Genomic DNA, 26,902 nt, shown 5'->3' with positions numbered 1-26,902 from the left:
CTCTTAAAAACAATAAGAAAGGAGTATGGAGCAAATATGCTAGAATTTCCCATTTGGGGAATGGGCCAGCCAGAAGTTGCCTTCTGATTGGCTTGTTCTATTGTGAGTTTTAAGAGGCATGTACATTTATGCTCCTTGCCATAAAGAATGTTCTGTTGCAGCCCAGATGCTCTTATATACCATTGACAGTGTGAAACCAAATGTGAACTAGAGCCTTTGCACAGTATTGTAGCTCTTGAACGATCCTTTTCCACAGAATCCTATTAATCTTTGTCTTCCCTAAATTAATGGTTCTCAGTGTTTTAAATTGTTTAATTCCTTCACCCAACCAGCATTTATTGGGTGCTTGCTATATGGAAAGCGTTGACTATAATATGTTAGTCTTTAAATTGATTACGATGTTATGGAAAATCATGCATGACCTTAAAAGTGGTTTTAGCAGAGGCACACCATTTATAACATTTGCCAAGTTAACAAAAATAGGTAGGATATTCAGTCTTTGTAGTGTCTTTTGGCCTGGTGCGATAGTGCATGAAACAAAAACAAGTTGAGAAGCATTTTCTTTCAACAACCAAACATCTTCATGTTATTCCACAGAGCCTGAGGTGAGCCCTGCCCCTGACAGACCCTTGACTGTACTTCAGTCTGTTCTATCTTTAACTCTTAAGTATCTCTGACATTTTATTGGGTACTAAAGGAAAAAGCAAGGCTGATTGTTGGAACCAGAGAATTTTAGAATGGGCCTAGGCTAAAAGCTACCCAAGAAGTAAAGCATCTGAACTCACGCATCTGGTACATGAAATTAAAATTATTAAAAGGTGATTGTCTGGGAAAGGGGATGTAGAGGACATGCAGTTATAAATTACATTTGTATCATTACGCTGCTTAATCTAGCATGTGATTTTGAATTGTGAAATGCAAGTAAATTACTTTGTTTTACAGGGATATTTCCCCAAAAAATGGCCTTAAGATGTTTTTCTCTCGAGAAAATTATAAAGATCATTCCATGGCTCCAAGTTTAAAAGAACTATGTATTTTAGCTAACAGGTAATATGTTTATTTGATTATTTATTTCCATACTTGATTGTTATTTTTCTGATAGTTGAAGTTTTATATCTGTCTCTATCTGCTATTAAACATTCAAATTATAGAAACGTAAAAATTAGAAAATAGAAGAACCCAGGGGCCAGCCCCGTGGCTTAGCGGTTAAGTGCGCGCGCTCCGCTACTGGCGGCCCTGGCTCGCATCCTGGGCGCGCCGACGCACTGCTTCTCCGGCCATGCTGAGGCCGTGTCCCACATCCAGCAACTAGAAGGATGTGCAACTATAACATACAACTATCTACTGGGGCTTTGGGGGAAAAAGAAAAAAGGAGGGGAATTGGCAATAGATGTTAGCTCAGAGCTGGTCTTCCTCAGCAAAAAAAGGAGGATTAGCAAGGATGTTAGCTCAGGGCTGATCTTCCTTACAAAAAAAAAAAAAAAAAAGAACCCAGTACCCAAAGATGACCACCTTCAGACCTTTCTCCACACATAAACAGATATATATTAAAATAAAAATGAGATCATACTAAAAATACTGTAAAATACTGCAATTACTGTAAAACTGTTTTGCAGGTTTTTTTTCATTTAAGCTAATATTTCCTGTATCTTTCCATGCCCCTACATATAGCTCAATCTTCTTAATGGTTGCATACTGCTTCATTATATAGACGCACTTTTAATTCATTTAGCTAGTCCTATATTACAAAATGTTGTCTTCCTCTCTTTTTGTAGTTATAAACAATACATTGATGAAATTCTTGTAATCATTTCTAGAAGATAAATTCATAGACATTGAATTGTTTGGTCAGATGGTATATACATTTTATATTTTAATAGATACTGCCAAATTGCCAGAGATTTTTTTTTCCTCTCTCCTATGAAAAATTTAGTGATAATTTTCCCTTCTCACCTCTTGCTTGCTATAACAGCTCTTCTTTCCTTTGTGATTGGCTGTTTCTACTCTATTGTGGATGAACCTTGAAACCAAGTAATTGGATTTACTAGAAAGAAATGTAAATATTCCAAATGAGGAATTGGGGAGCTCCCTTAGGGGAGCTCAACATTTAACTTTCATTCTTTCTCCACTCCTTTTGCATGTTTCCAGCCTCTGCATCAAATGGGACCTCATCTTTTCCTTCTCAGTACCCTTTCTGTCAATTAGCATCTCCTCTTACCCCTCTACTTTCTCTCTTGATCAATATTTAAATGTGCTCAAGTTTTTCCTGACTCAATCCCTGGACTCCACTTTCCCTCCTGGTTGCCTTCTTACCTCCTCTCTCATTTGTACTTAAACTTCTTTAAAGACTTGTATATACTTGCTGGGAGGAAATGAGAAACAAAAAAGCTGTAAGACATACAGAAAATGATTAACAAAATGGCAATAATAAGTCCTTCCCTATCAATAATTACTGTGAATGGATTAAACTCTCCAATCAAAAGACTGATTGAGAGAATGGATTAAAAAACAGGATTAAAAAAAGACTTCCCTCACTGCACATCCCCCTGCTCTTGCTTTCACCGAACATCCCACTCTAATCTGGCTTCCACCCTCTGTAGTCTACTAAAACTGCTCCTCTCAAGATCATCAATGAGCTCCTCTCAATGGAGATATCTCACTCTCATAGTTTTCCAGTGACTGGGTATTTCTCAACTCTTTTGCCATCTTCATTTTCAGGCTTACCATACCGGCTCGTCAGACTCTGGAGCTTTTAAAAAATACTGATTTTGCACTTTCATAAATGAATGTAAACCTTTTGAATCTAAACCTTTGAGGATATGTTTATGGAATCAGTTAATTGACCCCATTGATATTCCTTTAGGCTGTTTCCATTCCTTTACTATTACAAGGAGCATTCTTTTTATACATGTGCTGGTATTAAGTGGGATAAATTCCTATAAGAGGAGGGTATTGGGCCAGCCCTGTGGCTTAGCGGTTAAGTGCGCGCGCTCCGCTGTTGGCAGCCTGGGTTCGGATCCCGGGTGCGCACCGACGCACCGCTTCTCTGGCCATGCGGAGGCCGCATCCCACATACAGCAACTAGAAGGATGTGCAGCTATGACATACAACTATATACTGGGGCTTTGGTGGAAAAATAAATAACTAAATAAAATTATAAAAAAAAAAAGAGGAGGGTATTATGTGTTTTTTATTTTGATAGATATTGCCAGATTGCCATTAAAAACATTAAACAAGTGCTTTTTTGATTCCATCAGATGAATAGATAAGTTCACATAAAGGCAAGCAGAAGTTGTATTAAAGAGACCGTTTCAAAAATAAATGTTTTAAAGAGGCCATTTCAGAAGCAGCATTCTTCTTGCCAAAGTACATAATTATAATGTCTTTGCTAAGGTTAAGACCTTAGATCCTTTATGAGTGTGCATCTGTGGATATTTTTTAAAAGCTATTTCTGTTACCCAGCTTATACCATTTCTTGGGGATAACTGATTTCTTAAAACTTCTCAGTTAAATAAAGTAAGAATTGTCTTTGTTTATTTGAATCAGAGTGCCTACCAATTCTAGTGTCCTGGGATTTAGTGAACATATATCTTTACCTCTTTTAAAAAAAAATTCTTCACTATTTCATGAACTTTTATCTCACCTTCATCTTTTCAGACTAAAAATTTCTAATATTAATATTCTTCATCCTGTCACTGCTTCTTAATTATTTTAGTGGTTCTTTTCAAGTGCAGTTCTATTCAACGTATACCAGGTGTCGGTTATAGTCTAGATTATGTGAGAGAGAGGACATCTTGCCAGCAGTTGGGTACACCTAACTCATAAAGTCTTTTTTTCTTAGCATATGCTTGTTTTTCTTTAGATTTCTATATAGCAAAAACTAATTTATTAGTATAATTTACCTTTTAGTATAGAAAAAATAAAGATACAAGGCATCAATTTCATTTATTTCTAGTCTTTTTTGCTAACCTTAAGTTTTACTAAATTTTATTATAGTAAAGAATGAATTTCCAGACTATATTAATTTACAACTGTTTTCTTGGTGGAAAAACTAAGAAGAATGTAACATTTTTATTAGCCCTAATTTTGTATTTTTTGTGTTCTCTAACATTTTTTCCCAATATTTGGGAAAATCTTGATATCTCTAATTATGCAACTTTCAACAATAAGAGGTTTTTATTTAAGGCTTCTCCCTCCACTGAAAGGTAAATATTTGCCTTTTTTTAAATTACAGTTTCTGGTTGTAGATATTTATAACTGAGTTTTAAGCCAACAAGGAATAAAGTAGCTTCAAATACAAAAAAAAAGATTATGAAATTTTAACATGTCTAATATAGAAAAGTAAATCAAATTCAGGAGGTACAAGTAGACTTTAGATGGAGGCTGGAAGCACCATTTCCAAATGCTACTTAAAGAAGCCACCCAAACCAGTAGACTTAAAGCACAGGAAACTAAAAGTTTTGAATTCTGCCTTTTTTCCATGGAAACTTTAAGTAAAAAAGGAGAATAGGTAGTTGACAAAATGAAGGAGGAAAACTTCAAATCATCAACTGAAAAAAAATATAATGCTGTAAAGGTGGATTGAGAAGCTCTGTCAGATGCTTTTGGCTTGCACCCTGATGAAGATTTTGACAGCACTGTACATGGAAATGATGTTGATGTGCTGCCGTTTTATTCTTTGCTGAATGTAGCCAATTTAAACTGCTAGAATTTCTTGACATTCCTACTCTGGCATATCTGAGTCAGCATCTTGTTGCTGCAGCAGCTTAATTAAATTTGCCAGTTTGTGCCATGAGGACAGACATGTTCTCATATTCAGAGAGACAGCTGTGAAGCGGTATTGTTAAGAGTTGCGGACACAATGCTGTTAGGTTTGAATAGACATTTTTTAGTGAGAAATCAATTTGCTGTAATACATTTCTCCCAAGATCAGCAGTTAATATTCATTTTGTTAACCTAAAATACGCTTATTTTTTTATACAGTTATTGGAGAAACTTTAGTAGCTAAGTATGTCTTCTTTTACCTGTATTATTTTCAGAGCCAGTCTAAACATCCTTATTTTAATTTCCAAAATTCTTTTCCCATTCGCTAACCAGCTATTTTGATTAGTTTTCCATCCATAGTTTAGCTCTACAGGAGTGGTCTTGAATATTCTGCTTTATTTGGAGGCCCTAAGTCTTTTGCTAAGAATTTTGGAATTTTTACTATATTTATTCTAATGTCATAAAGTTGCTTTAAAACAAATAAGTGGTAGTTTTGGATGGGGCTTAACTCACCCTTTGTCCAGACATATATCTGGATTGGTAATTCTCAACCTTATCAGGCCAAAACCCTCCCACTTTTCATAACACATATTTATAAAAAATAAGACACCTTCTTTACTATCCTGAATTGAAATTCATAGATAATAATAACCAGAGAAAAAATATTTTAAATAATGTCCTAGATATATAAATATGAAATAAAAGGAAAATAATTTATATTATAATATGTATTTTACTATGTAAATGCATAGATACTACTACATTAGAAGATACAATGAAGTAGTCAGATGCCCCAGCTAAAATGATTAAGGTTGGATTTAAGAGAAGTAAGATAAACTATACCATACAAAAATCATAAGAAAAATAAAAGAATAAAATATATTTTTAAGATAAGTAGTAACAGACCAGACTTATTTGTATGTGATAGGAGAAAGCCTGAAGTCACCTTTGAAAGTTGTGCAGGACACTATCATACATTACAGGCATCTAGTATTCCTTACCTCTAAATGCCTTTAATTCTCCCCCTCTTCTGTGACAACCCAGATGCACCCACAGGCTTCCAGAATGCCCTGAGGGAATTAATACTGTCATGATTGAGAACCTCTGCTCTGGATATTTCTTGCCCCTCCCCTTCTCCCTCTTAATCCCTAATCTCGATGTCCTTAGGATTCCTCTCAGTCACCTATTCAGTATGTTCAGTTTGGAAACCTGAGATTTCTATAGTCACATTGTATTGATGTACGTATTTACTTTTCTTTCTTCCCCATTCATTTGTCTGATCCACTTGTTTATAAGGTCCTAGGGGATAGAGACTGTATCGTGCTCAATGTTGGTCTTATCTCCAGTACCCAGCATAAGGCTGGCACATGGTAGTCACTCAGTCAGTGTTAATGAATGGAGGAATGAAGAATGAATCAACAGACCTCTATCCTTCCATTAGTTTCCCTTCCTCTTATGTTATTGTTGTTTAATTTGGAATCAAATCATAGGGGACAATTACTGTGGTAGAAATTGGAGTTGTAGAGGCTAAGGAAATGTACTTTTGTGTGTGTGTGTACTTTAAAACACTCATTAAAAATGTAGATTACAACAACTGAAAAGCAGGAATAGAGACAGATTATGAACAAGATGAGAAATGTGTATTCTTATACTTTAATTGGGATGGTAAGGTGATTTTTTAAAAATTGGGGATAGCAGTTCATAAACAAATATGGTAACAGTTCTCTAGCTACTCACTGCTTTCTCTAGTGCCTTTCATTTTAGATGTGCCAAGATTTCTCTTTTGTATCCATACAAAACGTGAAGACACTTCCATGGACTTAGCCATGTACATGAGTGATAGAGGATTGTACATCTTTTCTAAAACCACTACTGCTTCTATAAAATGTGGCACACAGTTTTGGAATTTTCTTTTTCATTCTTAAGATAGTTAAAGCAGAGGAAACTAGAAAATTTAGAATCTCAGGGAATTTGTGAACTTCACGTTTGTGATCCCATCATATCCTGCTCTTAGTGACTCTTGTTCACCAGATTAACTGATATATCTTACTGAAGAATTTAAGCATTAAAGAACAACTTGTGTTGTAATAAAATGTAAACACGAAATACCTGCATATATAATTGGCAAGAGTGATTTACCCTTCTTCAATAAAGGGAAAAAATTTCCAAATTGAATATCTTGTCTAAGGATTATGCCTCTTCCTCTCCATCACATAATTGAAGGTAAGCTTGTAATGTGATCTTATCCTGCAGAATACTTAATTTATACCAAATAGCTAAACATCAAAATGCAGGTGGCAGAGTTAGATAATAATCCAGAATTTACTGTGTTAATCACGCTATATTCTCCCTGGTGATTGAGAATCATGAAGTTCCATGATAGTAATCTTCATGTGAAAGCACATATTTGTAAATTGTTTTTTTTTTTTTTCTTTTTTCCCAGACGTATAGGAGAAAATTTGAATGCCTCAGCAAGTTCTGTAGAAAATGAGCTGGCAGTTAGTTCAGCAACTCAAGCAAAGGAAAAAGTTAAAACCACAGTTGGAATGGTTCTTCTTCCAAAACCAAGAGTTCCTTATCCTCGTTTCTCTCGTTTCTCACAGAGAGAGCAGAGGAGTTATGTGGACTTGTTGGTTAAATATGCAAAAGTTCCTGCAAATTCCAAAGCTATTGGAATAAATAAAAATGACTACTTGCAGTACTTGGTATGTATTCTATTCTTCAGCTTCAGTAAAAATATTTAAGTTAGTCGGGAAATATTTTAAATTTGCTTTTACGTTTTTAGGTGCAATCATATTAACAAAAAGGGAAAATTTAAGGAGTTTAATTTACAGAGCATTGGTGCTTTAATTCTTTTGTTGGTTCTATTATAGTTCAGACATTTTGCTCTAGTTCTGAGCATATTTCACTCCAGTTCATCTTAAGTACACAGCAATAGAACTTTACATTGCTCATTGAACCAGTTTTAAATTTTTGTTTAATTATTACTTTAAGTAGTTTCCAATTGTATAAATGATGCTATGTTGAACATCCTTGTTCATATTTACCATTGTTTCTTTGAGATAAATTCTTAAAACTTTATTTGCCATACCAAAATCTATATGTATTTTTAAGGCTTTGATCTGCAGTGACTTGTGGGTAAATTGTTCTGTACAACATTTAAACCGATTTATTTGTACCACTATTGTATGAAAGGTTTTTTTTTTAAAATATCTTCACTAATACTGGACATTACTTTTTTTGCCTCTAATTTGATGTGGAAAAAATAGGGATCCCTTCTTTTACATTAATGTATAGTAATTACTAATGAAAATAAGCATTTTCCACGTGTTTATAAGCTATTTTTTCTTTTTAAGAACTTTTTTTTGTGTGAGGAAGACCAGCCCTGAGCTAACATCCGATGCCAATACTCCTCTTTTTTTAGCTGAGGAAGATTGGCGCTGGGCTAACATCCGTGCCCATCTTCCTCTACTTTATATGGGACGCCGCCACAGTATGGCTTGACAAGTGGTGTGTCGGTGCGTGCCCGGGATCCGAACTTGTGAACCCCAGGCCACTGAAGCAGAGCACACACACTTAACCGCTGCACCACCAGGCTGTCCCTTTTATAAGCTATTTCTATTTCTTTTGTAACTTGCATATTCATATTGTTTACTCATTTTTCCCTTTGGATATTTGTTCTTTTTTTATGTTAATTAAGAACATTTTATAAAATAAGCTTATTAATTCCTAAGCATATAGTATAGTGTTAGTCATTTGCTTTTCTATTTTTGTGGAGTTTTTAATAACAAGTTTGTCATTATATAATAATTTTAATTTTTTCTTTGTGATTTCTGCTTTGGACGTGATAGTTTAAGTATTCTTTCAGTCCAAATTATTAGAGCAATTATTGAGAAGTGATTGTTTTTAACCAAGCTTCTTATCCCAAGACATCTACTTTTTAAAAAATCAGGATATGAAAAAACATGTGAACGAAGAAGTTACTGAATTCCTGAAGTTTTTGCAGAATTCTGCAAAGAAATGTGCACAGGATTATAGTATGCTTTCTGATGATGCTCGTCTCTTCACAGAGGTAAAAAAAAAAAAAATCACATTTACTTAAACTGCCAAGTGAATAGGCAATAGCAACGTTTTAAAATGTATGATGATTCTGTCAAAAGCATATGGAAATATTAATATTATCAGTTTCTAGAGACCAAATTGTAGGTCTTCTAATTACGTGTGTTTAAATAATAGGAATACACCTCAAAAATCATGTATTATAGTATATTCGTATTTGGTTTTTTTTTTTCTTTTAATGATCCAACTACTGTATTTGAGTTATATTCTATTCACATGGATGGTTCAATCTGATGCACTGATTTTCTTTGTGAAAGAATGGATGTTTAAGGAGTAGTCTTGGTCCTTAAAAATGTGAATGTCCTTTAGAACTTAGTCACATAAATTTGTATTCGTTATCTTCATGGTAACCAGCCACCAAATGGTAAACTTCAACTGTGAGTTTATTTTTTGATACTTAAATTCTGCATGTAAGTTTATTAACAAAGCATGTAAATCACTCTGCTTTGTACTCTACCATCATTCACTGTGCCCAGGAGAAATTTAGAGTACATACTTAAATAGTAGCTACTAATGTATTTTATTGTGGTAGAGTTCATCTACAAACATCGACACCAGTCTGAATTTTTTTCAAGCCTTTAAAACTGGTCACTATATACAACAATGTGATGCGTTTAACACTATTGAACTCTACACTTAAAAATGGTTAAGATGGTAAGTTTTATGTGTATTTTACCACAAATAGAAGAAAAGCAAACTAGTCACTGTAAATTGGGGGACAGCAGAGGGTATTAGTTTTACCTTTAAAAGAATTTTTTTAAGGTGAAATTTTATGGTTAATGTGAACTAGAAGAATGATTCCTCTAAATAAAAGGAAAAATTCCATTTTTTTTCTCTGAACCTAAATATGGTATACTAAAACAGTGTCATATTTTTCTATGTGGAAAATGAACTAACTGTAGCTGTTTGCATTTTAATAGTGCCTTTGAAAGAACCAGAATGATGGGTTTTTTTTGTTTGCTTTTTGTGAGGAAAATTAGCTCTGAGCTAACATCTGTTGCTAATCCTCCTCATTTTGCTGAGGAAGATTGGCCCTGGGCTAACATCCATGCCTTTCTTCCTCTACTTTATATGGAACGCGACCACAGCATGGCTTGACAGGTGGTGCATCGGTCCGCGCCCGGGATCCGAACCTGCGAACCCCAGGCCACTGAAGCCAAGTGCACAAACTTAACCGCTGCATCACTGGGCCAGCCCCTAGAATGATGGTTTTAAAACATAAACCACATCCCCTCATTTCACTGGTTTAAAATGGCTTCTCATCTCACTCAGGAAGAGAAAGTCTTTACAAGGTTCTACAATGCCCTACATGATCGTGCCCCCCACCACCCCCCTCAGCCTGCTTCATCTTCTACCTGTTTCCCTCTCAGTTCCACTCCAGCCTACTGGCCTCTCTGTGTTTCTTGAATACTCCAAGCATGATCGTGCCTTAAGGCCTTTGACTGTTCCATCCTCTGGCAACCTGTTCTCCAGATATCTACATGGATTAGTTCCTTGATTCCTTTAAGTATCTCTGTTCAGATGCCAGGTAGCAATGAGGATGCCCCTAATTCCCCTATGAAAAATAGCCTCACCCTCAGTGTTCCCTTTACCATGTTTTATTTTTATTGTCTTTCTCCACACCACCTGTATGTAAGTACTGTTTTGTGCACTGCTGTGTTCCCAATGACTAGAACAATGCCTGGCACACAGTTAAGTGCTCAAGTGCTCAGTGTAATTATTTGTTAAGTGAATATTAAAAAGTTTATTAACAAAGTACATTATTTGGTAGCTAATAATCAGCATTAAGTCTTGTTTTTTAGCCAGATTGACTTGGCAGCACATTTTCTCTAATTTGCATTTTAGGTCTCTACCCCAAAGATTCACCAATATATTTTTCTAATTTTTTTTTCTACTGTTTTAAAACTTTAATTTTATATTATGAAATGTACCTATGGAAAAGTATATAGAACAAATATATACAGCTTAACAAATAATTATATAGTGAGCACCTATGTAACTCTCTTCCAAGTCAAGGAATAAAACATTACTGGTAACCCAGAAGCCCCCTGTGTATCTCTCCTTATAATAACATTCTCTCTCCTTGAGGAAATAATACTATCCCAAGTTTGGTATTGTCACTTTCCATGCCTTTTTTTCTGGTAGTTCTTTGACTCTCTTTTGCCTGCTTTTGAATTTTATGTGAACAAAATTACTTTGTTCTTTTATGTGAACAAAATTCTTCCCTCTTTCACTCAATATTATGTTTGTGAGATTTGTATGTGTGTGTGTGTGTGTGGTTGTAGTTCATTCATTTTCATTTCCTTACATTATTACATTATATGAATAAACTACAATTTATTCTGTTGATCAAAATTTGGGTTGTTTCCAGTTTGGGACTATTCCAAGCAATGCTCCTATGAAAATTCTCCTACGTGTCTTTTGGTGCACATACGCACACATTCTACTGGGTGTATACCTAGGAATGGAATTATTGGGTCATAGAGTGTGCGTATGTTCAACTTGAGTAGAAAATGTCAAACTGTTTTCCAAAGTGATTATACCATTTTGCATTCCAACCAGCAGTGTTTGAGAGTTTCGTGACTCCACATCAACAGTTGAGAGAGCCATTTTAGTTTTAGCCAATCTAGAGGATATGGTGCTATATATATATATAATAACACTGTGCACCTTTTCATATACTTATTTGTCATTTCTTGTGAATTGACTGTTCAAGTTTTGCCCTTTATTCTGCTGGATTTTCCATCTTTATATTATTGATATGTGGAAGTTCTTTGTATATTCTAAATACAGAAATTGTATGGGTTATATATGTTGGAAGTTTTTTCTTTTATTTGATAAAACTGTCTCTTTTAATCTGTAAATTCCCCCTTCCTCCCTTTCTTTTCCTTAAACTTTGTCTCTTCAAGAACCTGGGTCATTTGACCTGTAGAGGTTCCCACAGTCTAGATTTTGAGGATTGCGTATTCATGATGATAGTCATGTTCCTCTTTTCTCTGTGTTTCTTACAAATTGTCAATGAAGACCAGAAGCTTGATTAGAATTAGTCTTGCCAACAGCAACTAGAAGGATGTGCAGCTATGACATACGACTATCTACTGGGGCTTTGGGGAAAAAAATAAATAAATAAATAAAATTAGAATTAGTCTTGCCAAAGGAATTGAACACATAGACGGTGGTGTATTCTTTAGTCATGTGGCACATAATGTCTGGTTGTTTCTTTTTTGTGATTGTTGGCAGCTGTTGATGCTCAGTGCCTAGATCCATTCATTCACTGGAGTTTGCATAATTGTAAGATTGTAATTGCATCATTTATTTTTATTTATTAGCTGGGAATATTTTATTGATATATTTTCCCTCATCTTATATTTGGTTTCCCAGTTCATGTAGCAGAAAAAATGCTAGATGCTTTCCCTTTATATATCAGTTTTGAAAAAATTATCTGGTTCCTTTTTATTCTCCAATGGGTGATCAGTGTTTTCTTTTCTTTTTTTTTTTTTTGCTGAGGAAGATTCACCCTGAGCTAACATCTGTTGCCAATCTTCCTCCTTTTTTGCTTGAGGAAGATTAGCCCTGAGCTAACATCTGAGCCAGTCTTCCTCTATTTTATACGTGGGTCACCACCGCAACATGGCTGACAAGTGGTGTAGGTCTGTGCCCAGGATCCGAACCTGCTAACCCCAGGCCGCCAAAGTGGAGCATGCCAAACTTAACCACTGCACCACTGGGCCGGCCCCACTAAGTGTTTTCTTTTTTTAAAATATTGTTATTGGGGCCAGCCCGGTGGCATAGCAGTTAAGTTCACGTGCTCCTCTTCAACGGCCTGGGGTTTGCAGGTTCGGATCCCAGGCACAGACCGATGCACCGCTTGTCAAGCCATGCTGTGGCACCGTCCCATTAGATCACGGAATTAAACATATTTGATGGGTTTTAGTCCACTACAATTACCCTTTTTGAAGTTCAAATAATACCAGCTTTGGCCAGTGACATGCTCTTCATACTGGCTTTTGAGTCACTCTAGTAGTCTTTGAGGCTCGTTTTGTACGTTTGTTGTTCTAGCCCTGGAATCAGCCATTTTCCAATCAGCCCTTGTTTCTTTTAGTGGAAAATGGTATTTCAAGACTACAGTCTGGTCGCTGGGGATGCCCATTGCTCCTGGGTTGGTCATTGTTTCTGAGAATATTTCAGTAGATGGAGCTAAGAAATATATATTGAAAGAAAAAATACCACGTGTCTCATTTGCTTTATCCCACATTATACTCACAACAGCTTCAGAATAACAGTACTAATACTACTAATCAGTAGGATTACTGCAAAAAAGCACTTTGAAAATTTTTTTCGTATGTTCTCCCCAATCTCCCCTACTTTTTTAAAAGATTGCACTATATCTATATTGTTAGAACATATAGCCGTTACATACTAAATTAACTCTCCCTTTTTAATCCACATTTAATTTTTAAATCAATTTTACTGAGGTGTAATTTACGTATAATAAGTATCCATTTTAAGTGCATGTCAATGCATTTTGACAGATGTCTACACCTCTGTAACCATGATATGGAATATTTCCATCACACTAACAATATCTCTGTGCCTCTTCCCATCTCTGGCCCCAGGAAACCATCAATATGCTTTCTGTCACCATGGATTAGATTTGCCTTTTCTAGAGTTTCATAAAAATTGAATCACATACAATGTACTCTTTTTTTTTTTTTTTTTGAGGAAGATTGGCCCTGAGCTAACATCTGCCAATCCTCTTTTTGCTGAGGAAGACTGGCCCTGGGCTAACATCCATGCCCATCTTCCTCCACTTTGTATGGGATGCCACCACAGCATGGCTTGACAAGCGGTGCATTGGTGCGTGCCTGGGATCTGAACCAATGAACCCTGGGCTGCCGCAGCGGAGCACGCACACCTAACTGCCTGCGCCACCGGGTCAGCCCCACAATGTACTCCTTTTTGTCTTGCTTCTTTCACTCAGCATTTTTTGAGATTCATCCACATTGATGCAAGTATCCATAATGGGTTCCTTTTCAGTCCTTTTTATTTTGTTGTATGATTGTGCAAAAATTGGTTTATCAATTCAGCTGTTAATGGGCATTTGTGTTATTTTCAGTTTGTGGCAATTATGAGTAAAGCTACTATGAACATTCTTGTACAAGATTTTTTGGGGACATATGTTTTGATTTTTCTTGGGTAAATAGAGGTGGAATTTCTAGATCATATGGCAAGTGTAGTTAAATTTTCTTAGAAACTGTTTGTCATAGTGGATGTACCATTTTACACCCTCACCAGCAATGTTGTAAGAGTTGCAGTTGCTCTACACTTTTCCTAACACTTAGTACTATTAATCTTTTTTAATTTTAGCCAACCTAATGGTTGTGTAGTAGTGTCTCATTATGTTTTTAATTTGCATTTCCATGATGAGCAATGATGTTTTAACATCTTTCTGTGTGCTTATTGGCTTTGTATATATTCTTTTGTGAAATGTCTGTTAAAATCTTTTGCTGATTTTATTGGTTTTTATTTTTATTGCGTTTTGACAGTTCTTTATATATTCTGAATACAAGTCATCATATATATAGTTTTCTTCCAGTTTGTGATATGCTTTTTAATTTTTTTTAAGTGTCTCTCTAAGAATTTTAATTTTAATGAAGTCTAATTTTTCAAAATGTTTTATGGTTGGTGCTTTTATGTATTCTAGCATAGAAATATTTGCTGACCCTAGGTGGTTCTCATCTGGGGTCACTTTTACTCCTTTACTCCTGCCCTCTCTCCCCCAGGGGACTTGAGCAAGGTCTGGAGACATTTTTGGTTGTCATAACTGGCAGAGTGCTACTGGTGTGTACTGGCTAGAGGCCAGGGATGCTGCTAACTGTGACATCCCCCATAACAAAGAATTATCTAGCCCAAAATGTCAGTAGTGCTTGTGTTGAGAAATCCTGATCTAGAAGTTTTATAGTTAACTTTTACATGAACATCTATGTTCATTTCAAGTTATTTTTTGTTCAAGATGTGAGGTTTGGATCAAAGTTCATTTTTTTCATATGGATACCTAGTTGTTCTAGCATAGTGAGTCTCAACTGGGAGTGATTTTGCCTCCCAGCAGATGTTTGGTAATGTCTGGCGACATTTTTGATTTTCACAGCTGATGAAGGAGTGCTTCTGGCATCTAGTGGGTAGAGCCAAGGATGTTGCTAAATATCATACAATGTGCAGGATGGCCCCCCACCATAAAAGAATTATCTGGTCCAAAATGTCGATACTGCCAATGTTGAGAATCTCTGCCTAGCGCTATTAGTTGAAAAAGCTATATTTTCCCTTGTTGAATTGCCTTGTCACCATCAATGTGTGGGTCAATTTCCTGATTCTATTCTATTTTGTTAATCTATATATCTGTTTTTATGCCAGTACCACTTGGTCTTGTAGTAAGTTTGGAAACCACATGGTGGAAGTCCTGCAACTTTGTTCTTTTTTTAAATTACTTTGGCTTTTATCAGTATTTCCTTGTAAATTTTGGAATCAGCTTGTCAGTTTCTACAAAAAAGCTAGGTGGGATTTTAATTGGGATTGCTTTGAATCTATAGAACTTGTATTTTACAGATCTCTCTTAAAATAGTGGTTAGCTAGATTGCTTTTTTTTTCTTTTCTTTTAAAATAAAATCTGACCATCTCTTGTCTTCTCATTAGAAAGTTTAGTAGTTTATGATAATTGATGTATATGGACTTGTTTGTAATTTCTGTTTTTCTAAACTTCTTCTTTTACTTCTTTTGAGAGAATTGACTATTTTCCCCCTTCCTTTTTCCCCTTCCTTTTCTATTTATTTGAAATTTGTACATTGTTTTTCTGTTCTCTTAGTGGTTACTCTTGAATTTCTACTATGAATTTTTTCCCTCATTGAATTACTATGTCATGATCGATGTGTGGGTCAGTTTCTTGACTCTATTCTGTTCTATTAATCTATATATCTGTAGAGACCATGTAGAGCATTTTGACTTGAATCATATCCCTCCTGATTGATATTGTTGTTTTAACACTGTCTCTTTTTTAAACCTACTTAGATTATTATTTTATACAGTGTTTGTTTTCATTTATCTACAAATTTTGACAGTTTTTTGGCTTTCCATTTCTTCTTACTTCTTAAATCTACCTTCTGAGATCCTCTTCATTATTCCTGAAATGCCATATGTTCTAGATGTTCCTTTGATGAAGATCTCTTGGTGATGAACGTTTTTGTTTATCTGGCAATATTTTTATTTTGTTCTCACTCTATTAAAATAGTTTTATTCCATACATAATTCTAAGTTGACAGTTTGTTTTATTTCTCAACATTTGAAGATATAATTCAGCTTTTTCTGGCTCATATTATTGTTATTGAAAAGTGTGTTGCCTGTTATTTCTTTTAGGGAATCTGTCTTTTCTCTCTAAACACTGTTTATCTTTAGTGTTTTACAGTTTCATTACAATGTGGTTCTTTTTTTGTTTGTTTTTTTAAAAGAAATTCTACTTGGTTCATTGTGTTTCTTGTATCTGTAGATTCATATCCTCCATCAGTTCTGGAAAGTTCTCAGCTGTTTTCCGTTATTGCTTCTCCTTCATTTTCTCAACTCTGTCTTTCTAGGATTCCCAGATTTTGTAGGTTAGACCTCAGTCTGTCTTCCATTTCTCTCTTTTTTTTATTGTGGTAAAATATACATAACATAAAGTTTACTATATTAACCATTTTTAAGGAAAGGTCAGTGGCATTAAATACATTCACACTGTTGTGAATGTATTTCCTCCTTCCATCTCCAGAACTTTTTTATCTTTCCAAACTGAAACTCTGTACCCATTAAATAATAACTCATCATTCCCTCCTCCCTCCAGTCTCTGGGAACCACCATTCTACTTTTTCTCTCCGTGAATTTGACTTCTCTAGGTACCTCATATAAGTGGAGTCATAAGTTTGTCCTTTTGTGATTGGCTTATTTCACTTAGCATAATGTCTTCAAGGTTCAGCCATGTTGTAGGGGGCATGTGTCAGTTTTTCCTTCCCTTTTTAAAAAATTTTGTTTTAATTGTGGTAAAATACACATAACATAAAATTTACTGTCATAACCTTTTTAAGTGTGTGGTTCATTGGTATTAAGTACATTCATATTGTTGTGCAACCAACCTCCAGAACTCTTTTCATCTTGCAAAATTGAGACTTGATACCCATTTCTGAACTGTTTCTACTCACAACACTGCTGACACCAAATATGTGGAGTTTTCTTCCCCTACGTCAACCAGTTCTCCAACTCTCTAGACAGTAGGCCTAGGGTTCCTATGACCTTCTCCTTTGGTTCAGTAATTTGCTAGAATGGCTTGCAGAACTCAGGAAAGTGCTTTACTTAGTATTTCCAGTTTATTGTAAATGATAAAACTCAGGAACAGCCAAATGAAAGAGAAACAACTAGGGCAAGGTATGGGAGAAGGGGCACAGAACTTCCATGCCCTCTCCAGGCACACCACCCTCCCAGCACCTCCATGTGTTCACCAACCCAGAATCTCTCTGAACCCCATTGTTTAGGGGTTTTTATGAAAATTTCTTTTCTTAGGCGTGGTTGATTAAATCATTGACTGTTGGTGATTACCTCAACATCCAGCTCCTCCCCTCCCCAGAGGTGGGGAGTAGGGCTAAAAGTTCCAACCCTTTAATCATGCCTTGGTCTTTCTGGCAACCATCCCCCATCCTGAAGCTATCTAGGGGTCACCAGTCATCTCATTAACATAAAAAAGACGCTCTTATCACTCAGAAGATTCCAAAGGTTTTAGGAACTGTGTGTCAAGAACCAGAGACAAAGACCAAGTATTGTGATGCAATTCTTATTGCATCACACCCATTAAACAATAACTCCCAATTCCCCCCTCCTCCCAGCTCATGGCAACCACCATTCTACTTTTTGTCTCTGAATTTGTCTACTCCAGGTACCCTCATATAAGTGGAATCATATAGTATTTGTCTTTTTATGACTGGCTTATTTTATTTAGCGTGTCATCAAGATTTGTTCATGTTGTAGCATGTGTCTGAATTTCTTTCCTTTTTAAGGCTGAATAAATATTCCATTGTATGATATGGACATTTTGATTATCCATTCATCCATTTATGGACACTTGGGTTGCTTCTGCCTTTTGGCTACTGTGAATAATATTGCTGTGAACATGGGTGTACAAATATCTGTTCAAATATCTGCTTTTCAAGGCTTAAATGTGGGAGTCTCATGTTCAGCTCCCCACCTGATCTTAGAACTGGTTGAGGCGTTTGCCCTCAAGCCACCTCATCTTTCATGTGTTTTCTTACTGTTCACTGTTCCTGTTCCTCCTCATTCTAGGTGTTTGGGCTTTATTTATTTATTCATGGTCCTTGGAGATTCTCCTTGCTTTTTACCAAACCCAGCAATGAGTAAAAATTGTTAGATGTAATTTATCCAGGGTCTAGTATTATTTGGATAGGATTGCTCTTCAAGGTACTGTCGGGGGAAGAGGGAGAATCTCCCTCTGCCCTTCCTCTTAAGGTTCTTATGGCTGGCCAAATAATTAACAAGACAGGTTAGCAGGAGAAAATAATACCAAGTTTAATAACATGTATACATGGGAGAAACTCAGAAATGAGCAACTCGTCCCTCTGTCTAAGCTGCTTGCTTAAGTATTGCAGCTAAAGGCGAAGGAACGTGTTGGGGGTGGGTAGTGGCCTGGGACTTCAGAGGGCAGGAGGACGATTCTTTTCAGGGTCATCTATTGATAATGTGGTCAGGGAGAGATAGAGTTTTTTGATAAAAGGGGCTTGGTGCCCCTCCCATTGTAACATCTGTTTTACATTATCTTTATAGCCATCATGATAGAAGATCTGTTCCAGGAATGAGCCACCATGTCAGATTCTTTAGGCAGTTAGTGGGGGAGGTCAAATATCCTTATTGTCTTCAGCTCGAAATAATCCGCATACCAGAGTGGTGCTTCCTGGGGCAGCTTGCCCTGAGCACCATCAGTACCTACTCTACCATACTGCCAGAGGTATCTATTTGATTTTTAAGTTTCAAACGTGTATGATACCATATTTTTCCTTTCTGGCCCGAAATAAAATTTAGGGAGCATAGTCGTTTTCACCTTTCTTTGTAATGATACATTTGTATTGTGTACATGCGTGTGCTTTTGGTGTATTTAAATTTCAAGATATTTTGAGTGTTAAATAACATTCAGGAGGTGGGTGATAGGGAACAGCCTGAATCACTTAACCTTCTTTGTTCACTCAGCTCTTTTTCCAAGACAAGTAAATTATTAGTTAAAACCCTTTTTTATTAAATATATCAAATAATGATCTTTTAGTTGCTTAATACCTACCAGTTGTGAAATATCTTTAATAATACATAATGTATCTGAGCATAGGTGTAAAACTGTGTTAGATTTTCCTTTGGGTCTTTATCTTGCCATAATTGCTAAATTTAGTAAAACTCATTTAAAAGCACTGTAACGTTCAGCAGAGTTTTACCAAGCAAGATGTACCAGTAAATATCTAACCAGAATGGTCTCAACGTCACATTATATTGCTTTCCTTTGCATGTTCAAATTCTTTTTTTTTTTTTTTTGTGAGGAGGACTAGCCCTGAGCTAACATCTGATGCCTCTCCTCCCCCCCTTTTTTTTTCTTGAGGAAGATTGGCCCTGAGCTAACATCCGTGCCCACCTTCCTCTACTTTATATGGGACCCCGCCACAGCATGGCTTAACAAGTGGTGCGTCGGTCTGCGCCCAGGATCCGAACCTGTGAACCCCGGGCTGCCGAAGCGGAGCACACGCACTTAACCACTTGCGCCACCCTGCCGACCCCATGCATGTTCAAATTCTTTTTTTTTTTTTTTTTTTTAATTTTTTGTTTATTGCAGTAACGTTGGTTTATAACATTGTAAAAATTTCAGGTGTACATCATTATACTTCTATTTCTGCATAGATTACATCATGTTCACCACCAAAATAATAATTACAACCCATCACCACACACATGTACCGAATTATCCCTTTCACCCTCCTCCCTCCCCCCTTCCCCTCTGGTAACCACCAATCCAATCTCTGTCTCTATGTGTTTGTTTATTGTTGTTATTATCTACTACTTAATGAAGGAAATCATACAAATTCTTAACGACTACCACAGGACGAGAATGTTGGGAGTGTAAGTTAACTAATATTGTAAATGAGGAGCAAAGATATTATGCAAATCTGAGTTTTCAGTTGACTAGGGTTTTTAAAAACAGAACTTTTCCATATTAACCCACATCTGCCTTAGTTGCAAGTAATATCCTGAATTAAATATCAAGGTCAGCATTGAAAAACGTGGATGGAGGGAAAGAATGTGAAAGATAGTGGGGAGTGAGGATTAAAGAAGGGGATATGAGGGGCCGGCCCAGTGGCATAGTGATTAAGTTTGTACTCTCCATTTTGGTGGTCCGGAGTTCATGGGTACGGATCCTGGGCACAGACCTACAGACCACTCATCAAGCCATGCTGTGGGAGTGTCCCACATACAAAATAGAGGAAGACTGGCACAGATGTTAGCTCAGGGACAATCTTCCTCACCAAAAAAAAAAGAACAAAAAGAAGGGGATATGAAACTATGGATGAAAAGATATACAGGAGTCAAGTTATTGATCTGTAACTTGACACATTTTATAAATGTCTGAAGGGAAAGGGCATGTAGAAATATTATAAAGATATGCTTATTGCTAAGAGCTTTTTTGATGTAAAATATATTCTAAAAGGTTCATATTAGGTTCTTTGACTGAATAAGAAAAAATATATATCTTAGAAGATAATGTATGTGTGTTTTAATTATAAACCCCCTCCCCCCCAAAATTGCTGTGCTTCTTTATTTACATGTTATCACAAATGACATATATTCTGCTTGGGTAAAGCTATGAATTTTATTTCCTTCCTGATTACATTTCCTGGTAAGTTATTAAGATTTTGAAAACAGTTTGGAGAGCAGGAAGTACTAAATACTCTATCATTTGAATTAGTTATCACATTTCTCATTTACTTTTTAGATTGTAGATTAGAATGACCTGTAAGATAACTACTTTGTTAATTCATTGTGCTTGGGAATCTTTTTAGGATATTAAACTTATTTATTTCTAATCATTCATGTGGCTCCTTTTATTGCAGTAAAGTGTGTTGAAATTTTCGTGTGGCTTTATTTCTTTGACAGTTTCTTAAATAGCATAGAAAATATATGTCTTCTCTAATTTTAAATTTTAATACAATTGCTAATTTTAGTATAAGTAAATATCAATATTTTTAAGAAATTAGGTTGAAAAGAATTATTATGAAAAAGAAGACATTAAATCAAATAAGGAATATACAATATGCCTAGATTGTTAGAACTCTGATTAATGAAATGAGGCTAATATTTGAAATGAATAATTATATAATCACATGTAACTAAATTATTTTTGTTGCATTATTAAAATACAATACAAATGAATTTCTGTTAATTTTTATTTCCTAGAAAATTTTAAGAGCTTGCATTGAACAAGTGAAAAAGTATCCAGAATTCTATACTCTCCATGAAGTCACCAGCTTAATGGGATTCTTCCCATTCAGAATAGAGATGGGATTAAAGTTAGAAAAAACTCTTCTGGCATTGGTAAAGTTTACCATATGAAAGTAAAAACTTATTTTTGTCTGAAACATTGTCTGTATTTCACAGATAGTATTTATGTTTAAATTTTGAACAATAATGAGATATAACTTTTAAACTATGCAATATAAATGTGCCCCTTTCTTTTTATTTTATGGATACCAATACTTGATATTTTTTAAAATGTCACTACAATCATGCGCCACATAATAATGTTTCGGTCAACAACGGATCAAATATATGATGGTGGTCCCATAAGATTAGTACTGTATAGCATAGGTGTGTAGTAGGCTATAGCATCTAGATTTGTGTAATACACTCTATGATGTTCGCACAATGACGAAATCGCCTAACAATGCATTTCTCAGAATGTAGCCCTGTCATTAAGCAGCACATAACTGTACCAACTTTATTTCTTGATTTTCTTTTCTTAGTTCCCATCTTTCTTTTTTTGTGTGTGTGTGTGTAAGATTAGCCCTGAGCTAACATCTGTTGCCAATCCTCCTCTTTTTGCCGAGGAAGATTGGCCCTGGGCTAACATCTGTGCCCCTCTTCCTCCACTTTATATGGGACACTACCACAGCATGACTTGACAAGTGGTGCATTGGTCCGCACCCGGGATCCGAACCCACGAACCCTAGGCCACCAAAGTGAAGCGTGTGAACTTAACCACTACGCCACCAGGCTGGCCCCAGTTCCCATCTTTCTTAATGTTCCTGAATACAAACAGGAAGCCCCTCTTCTTTTAAATGATTTTATTCACAATCGTATTGAAAGTAAGTGTGTATAGAGAGGATATTTTAGAGTTTCTGCTGTACCGTGTTAGGATTTGTACCTCATAAAATGAGAAGTTAGAATTTAAAGTGGCAGAGAAAATTCCATGGCACCCTTGTCTTGGACCCTTTTTTAAAACAACCTATATGGTGGTTGGCAAGCCAAAACATGAAAGTCTTGACTTAAGAAGGCTCTAAAATTGACGTTTGCATTTAGTAGAATAAAGAATTTTAAGGTAAAAGTTTCATATGATGAAGGGATACTTTTCTTAGGGAAAAAAAATACATCAAGATTTTTGCAATAAAACATTCATTTTGGGGCCGGCCCCGGTGGCGCAGGCGGTTAAGTGCGCGCGCTCCGCTGCGGCAGCCCGGGGTTCGCTGGTTCGGATCCCGGGCGCGCACCGACGCACTGCTTGGCAAGCCATGCTGTGGCCGCGTCCCATATAAAGTGGAGGAAGATGGGCACGGATGTTAGCCCAGGGCCGTCTTCCTCAGCAAAAAAAGAGGAGGATTGGCGGATGTTAGCACAGGGCTGATCTCCTCACAAAAAAAAAAAAAAAAACATTCATTTTTTTTCTTATTTAGGGTAGTGTAAAATATGTGAAAACAGTATTTCCATCAATGCCTGCAAAGTTACAGCTCTCAAAAGATAACATATCAACCATTGAAACACCAGAACAAACAGCTGCAGCTATGCATTATGTAAGTAGGAAGGTGTTTTTGGATCTTCTAAGTAATCTTCTGTACCTCATAAAGTACATATAACCTAATCGTTCTAAAGTCCCCTTCCTGCATCTCTCTCTCCTTTCCATTACTTTATCAAAGAAACTTCCAGTAAGTAGTAACAAGTTATATGTTGTTTTTCAGGACATTAGTAAAGATCCAAATGCAGAGAAGCTTGTTTCAAGATATCACCCTCAGATAGCTCTAACTAGTCAATCATTATTTACCTTATTAAATAATCATGGACCAAGCTACAAGGAACAGTGGGAAATTCCAGTGTGTATTCAACTAATACCTGTTGCAGGTTTGTGATTTGCCATATCAAGTCATGCTCTCAAAAGAGTTGGAACAGTTCTATTTCAACTGTCTAAACATAAGTGGTCAATTGTCAAATACAAAAATCTAAGTTTTGATTTAAAGAGGATGTAAATTTGACATTTATATTCAGTAGAATTTTTTTAATATGTACTGCTACTATAGAGTTGATACTTAGAAGTGAGCTATTAGATCTACAGAATGTATACTCATGTTAGGGGGTGCGGGGTAGTTAGAGAAACAACTATGGTTTAGAGTGGCCAAAATTACATGAAGTGGTGAGGTTCTTCTGTCTTTTAGTGAAATGAAAGGAATGCAGTACTTTAGTAGACAACCTCAAATGGGTGAGTTTCCAGGACTAATTTACTTGTCTGTTATTGAAATTCAGAATTAAAATAGGTATATACTTATAAGCATAGGATAGTCTCTTTTAATAGTAAAATCAATATTTGCACATAAATTCCTTTGTACAAAAGATTATTACCTTTCTATTTTGGTTTATATTTATTTAATAATTTTTTCATATCTTCTAGAATTAATATTATTATGTGTAACAACATAATTATAGTACATGAAGGACTATGTCTAATGAAACAAAACTACAAATCAGAGTTAAATGTAATATGTTCCCTGTGGTAAAAATTTTGTCACTTTTTGAAAGTATAACCCTATAAGAACTGAGTAATAATGGCAGTAAAAGTGTAACAATAAAAAGCAGAGGATCTTTTAAAAAAATTGTTAGAAAGAGAGCATATTTTTCTTGCCAGTCAAATTCTCTTGCCCGTAGATCCCTAAGGGACTTGAAAAATCTTCTAGTTCAAGGGTGGCAAATAAATGAGACACGTGCTACCACTTTCCTATCCTGTGTCTCGTTGTTTAGTGATTCTTCTGTAATACATCCTGTTTTGTTTTTAAGTATAACTGCTAGAAACTAATCACCTCCTTCCTTCTGTTTCTGTTTTAAGGTTCAAAACCAGTTAAAGTAATTTATATTAATTCACCACTTCCCCAAAAGAAAATGACCATGAGAGAGAGAAATCAAATCTTCCAGGAAGTTCCATTAAAATTCATGATGTCTAAAAACACATCTGTCCCAGTCTCTGCTGTATTTATGGACAAACCAGAAGATTATATATCTGAAATGGATGTATGTAGTGCTTTCTTTTTTTTCTCAAGGGAGTGTACTTATTTATCCTTTTGAAGCATAAAGTTTTATTGCAAGTTTTTTGATCTATTAGATAAAAATATGTTTTTACCTCAGTTTTCTCCTTTTATAAAAGAAAGGTGATAAAACCTACTTCACAAGATTGTTATAAGGACTAAGTTTGATATCATATGTAAAATGCTGAGTGTAGTCTTTAGTATGTATGTACTAAAAAACTCAGTCAGTGATGGTGGTGATCATGGTAGTAGTTTTATTTAATTGGGCTCATTCATATTCAAGAGTTTTTAAGAGTGAAAAGGAACAAATGAGTTTGACTGGTGCAAAAAGTATTTGGTCATACTGTTAATTCTTTTCAGCATACTTAGTAGCTTTGTGACCTAGGTGAGCTACTTAATCTCTCTGTGTCTACTTTGCTCATCTGTAAAATGGGTATCTTCATATTACCTAACTCATAGGATTTTCTGGGATTAAATGAGTTAATACATATAAAGAATTTAGAACAATACTTGACACTATAAAGACTAGCTTTTATTATTTTCTGTATTTTAAAATATTTTCCATGATTGTTAAGGTAAGACATTCTGTTTTTATACAAAACTTTATTCATTCATTCCACAAATATTTCTTGAGCAGACACTGTTCTATGCACTGAAGATAAAGCAGTGAATTTAAAAAAGTCTTTTTTCTCTTGGAGCTTGCAGTAGTGGCAGAGGGCACAGATAATTAATAAGATAATAGCAAAAAAGCAAGTGGTGATAAATGCTGTGCAGAAAAATACAGAAGGTTAAGGAGAAAGAGATAGGAATGAGACTATTTTAGGACAGGAAATATGAACAGAGCCTTGGATAAAGTGAGAGAGCAAACAAACTTATAAAATAAAATAGAAAAACGTTTTTCTTATTTACACCTAAGAGCTCATACTATTTTAAGGGTATTGGCTTTTTGTCTTTCATATTTTTTAATGTGTTTTTCTCTGTTTTCCGTTTGCCTTTAATATTTTTTATGATGTATATGTCATAAAGCACTTCCAACTTTTCTTAAATTTTCTTTTTTTATATTTTTAAATCGACCTAAAACTTATATTGGCATGAGGTGAATGTCAAGAAGTAACAAGTGCTGTGAAGTGACGTGAAGTAGGTTAAGAGGGATGTGAAGTGACATGAACTATGTTAAGAGGGATGAAAAGTGACAGAGTAACTTCTCTCACTAATGGCAGACTAGGTAATTTGGACCTTCCCCATTACTGATGACAACTGAAAAAGCTGGACAAAATATAAAAATTTCTTTCTTAGAATTATCAAAGAGCTAACAAAATAGTGAGGAATTACAGGGCTGAGATAGCAGAGAAGAATAGAATCCAAGGAGGTAAGCCTATTATTTAGGGTCATTTTTGCCCTGGATGGTATTTGTCAGTTCTGAAGAAAAAACAGAAAATAAACTGTGTGTTTCGCAGCATCACAGGAGTAGGACAAAAGTCAGAGTTCAGTTTTCCACCCAGGGCTTAGACCCCTGCAGGGCTGCACCCCAGGAGCAAGAGTGAAGCAGAAATAAATCAGCTTTCGGAGAGATTGTAGCCTGAGTTTTCAGGTCTTGAGCTTGGATTCAGATGCTTTTGGATTGCTAGTGTCTTTAGACACTTAGTAAAAGCAAATGAAAATAATTCTTAAGAGAAACATAAGGTCATTTTGAGCCTCAAATTATTTCTACAAATAACTTTTAAAAGATAGCATCCAGAAAACATTTGAAAATAACTAGAGACAGGAGAAGACTAGATACTGTGAGCAAGAACCATCATAAACAATGACCAAAGATAAAGACTCACAGAAATGGATCCTAGAATTATCAATCACAAACTGTTAGCCAACTCTGTTTAATTATACAACATTCAAGGAAATTAAAGCCATGCTTGAAAATTTCAGAATTTCTTCTAGTTCTGAAAAAGTTTCAGAACTAGAAACTTTTAAAAGAGATAGCAGATTTGAAAAAGAACTAAATAAAAAACTTAAAACTGAAAAATATGGTAAGTACAGTTAAGAATTCTATAAATGGGGTTATTAACACATTAGATAAAGCTGAAAAGAGAATCAATAGACTGGAAGATGGTTTTGAAAAAGACTATCCATAGTGAAACAGACAACAGAAAGATAGAAAATAAGGAGAATAGGGCAAGAGATATAGAGGATATAGTGAGAATGTCTAACATGTGTAGTTGCACCCAAAAGGATGGTGTAAAAGAGATAATGGGACCAAACCATACTTAGAGACAAAGAAAAAACTCTTAAAAGCCGCCAGAGAAACAAAAGGCACATACCTATACAGGACTGAGAGTTAGATTTGGGAATAACTTCTCAGCAACAACAATGGCAGCCAGAAGGCACTGGAACAATATATT

The 26,902-nt window shown here is 35.5% G+C and overlaps 1 protein-coding gene across 5 annotated transcripts in view; it reads left to right on the top strand.

Annotated features, from left to right (window-relative positions):
- ICE2 (interactor of little elongation complex ELL subunit 2) overlaps window positions 1-26,902 on the top strand; it is a 68,575-nt gene that overhangs the window by 2,007 nt on the left and 39,666 nt on the right. For 2 of the 5 annotated variants that reach the window (XM_058541729.1, XM_058541728.1), the window contains 7 exons: window positions 943-1,047; window positions 7,208-7,469; window positions 8,717-8,836; window positions 21,400-21,537; window positions 22,893-23,009; window positions 23,175-23,334; window positions 24,311-24,492. In XM_058541729.1, coding sequence (XP_058397712.1) covers window positions 943-1,047; window positions 7,208-7,469; window positions 8,717-8,836; window positions 21,400-21,537; window positions 22,893-23,009; window positions 23,175-23,334; window positions 24,311-24,492 — 1,084 coding nt within the window. Of the gene's footprint in view, window positions 1-597; window positions 819-942; window positions 1,048-7,207; window positions 7,470-8,716; window positions 8,837-21,399; window positions 21,538-22,892; window positions 23,010-23,174; window positions 23,335-24,310; window positions 24,493-26,902 lie in introns of those variants that run through there. The other 3 variants (XM_058541730.1, XM_058541732.1, XM_058541731.1) reach the window with 3 other exon arrangements.

The sequence above is a fragment of the Diceros bicornis genome, chromosome 5 (assembly GCF_020826845.1).
Source record: "Diceros bicornis minor isolate mBicDic1 chromosome 5, mDicBic1.mat.cur, whole genome shotgun sequence".
NCBI classification, from domain to species: Eukaryota; Metazoa; Chordata; class Mammalia; order Perissodactyla; family Rhinocerotidae; genus Diceros; species Diceros bicornis.
This window is presented reverse-complemented; position numbering and strand designations above follow the sequence as displayed.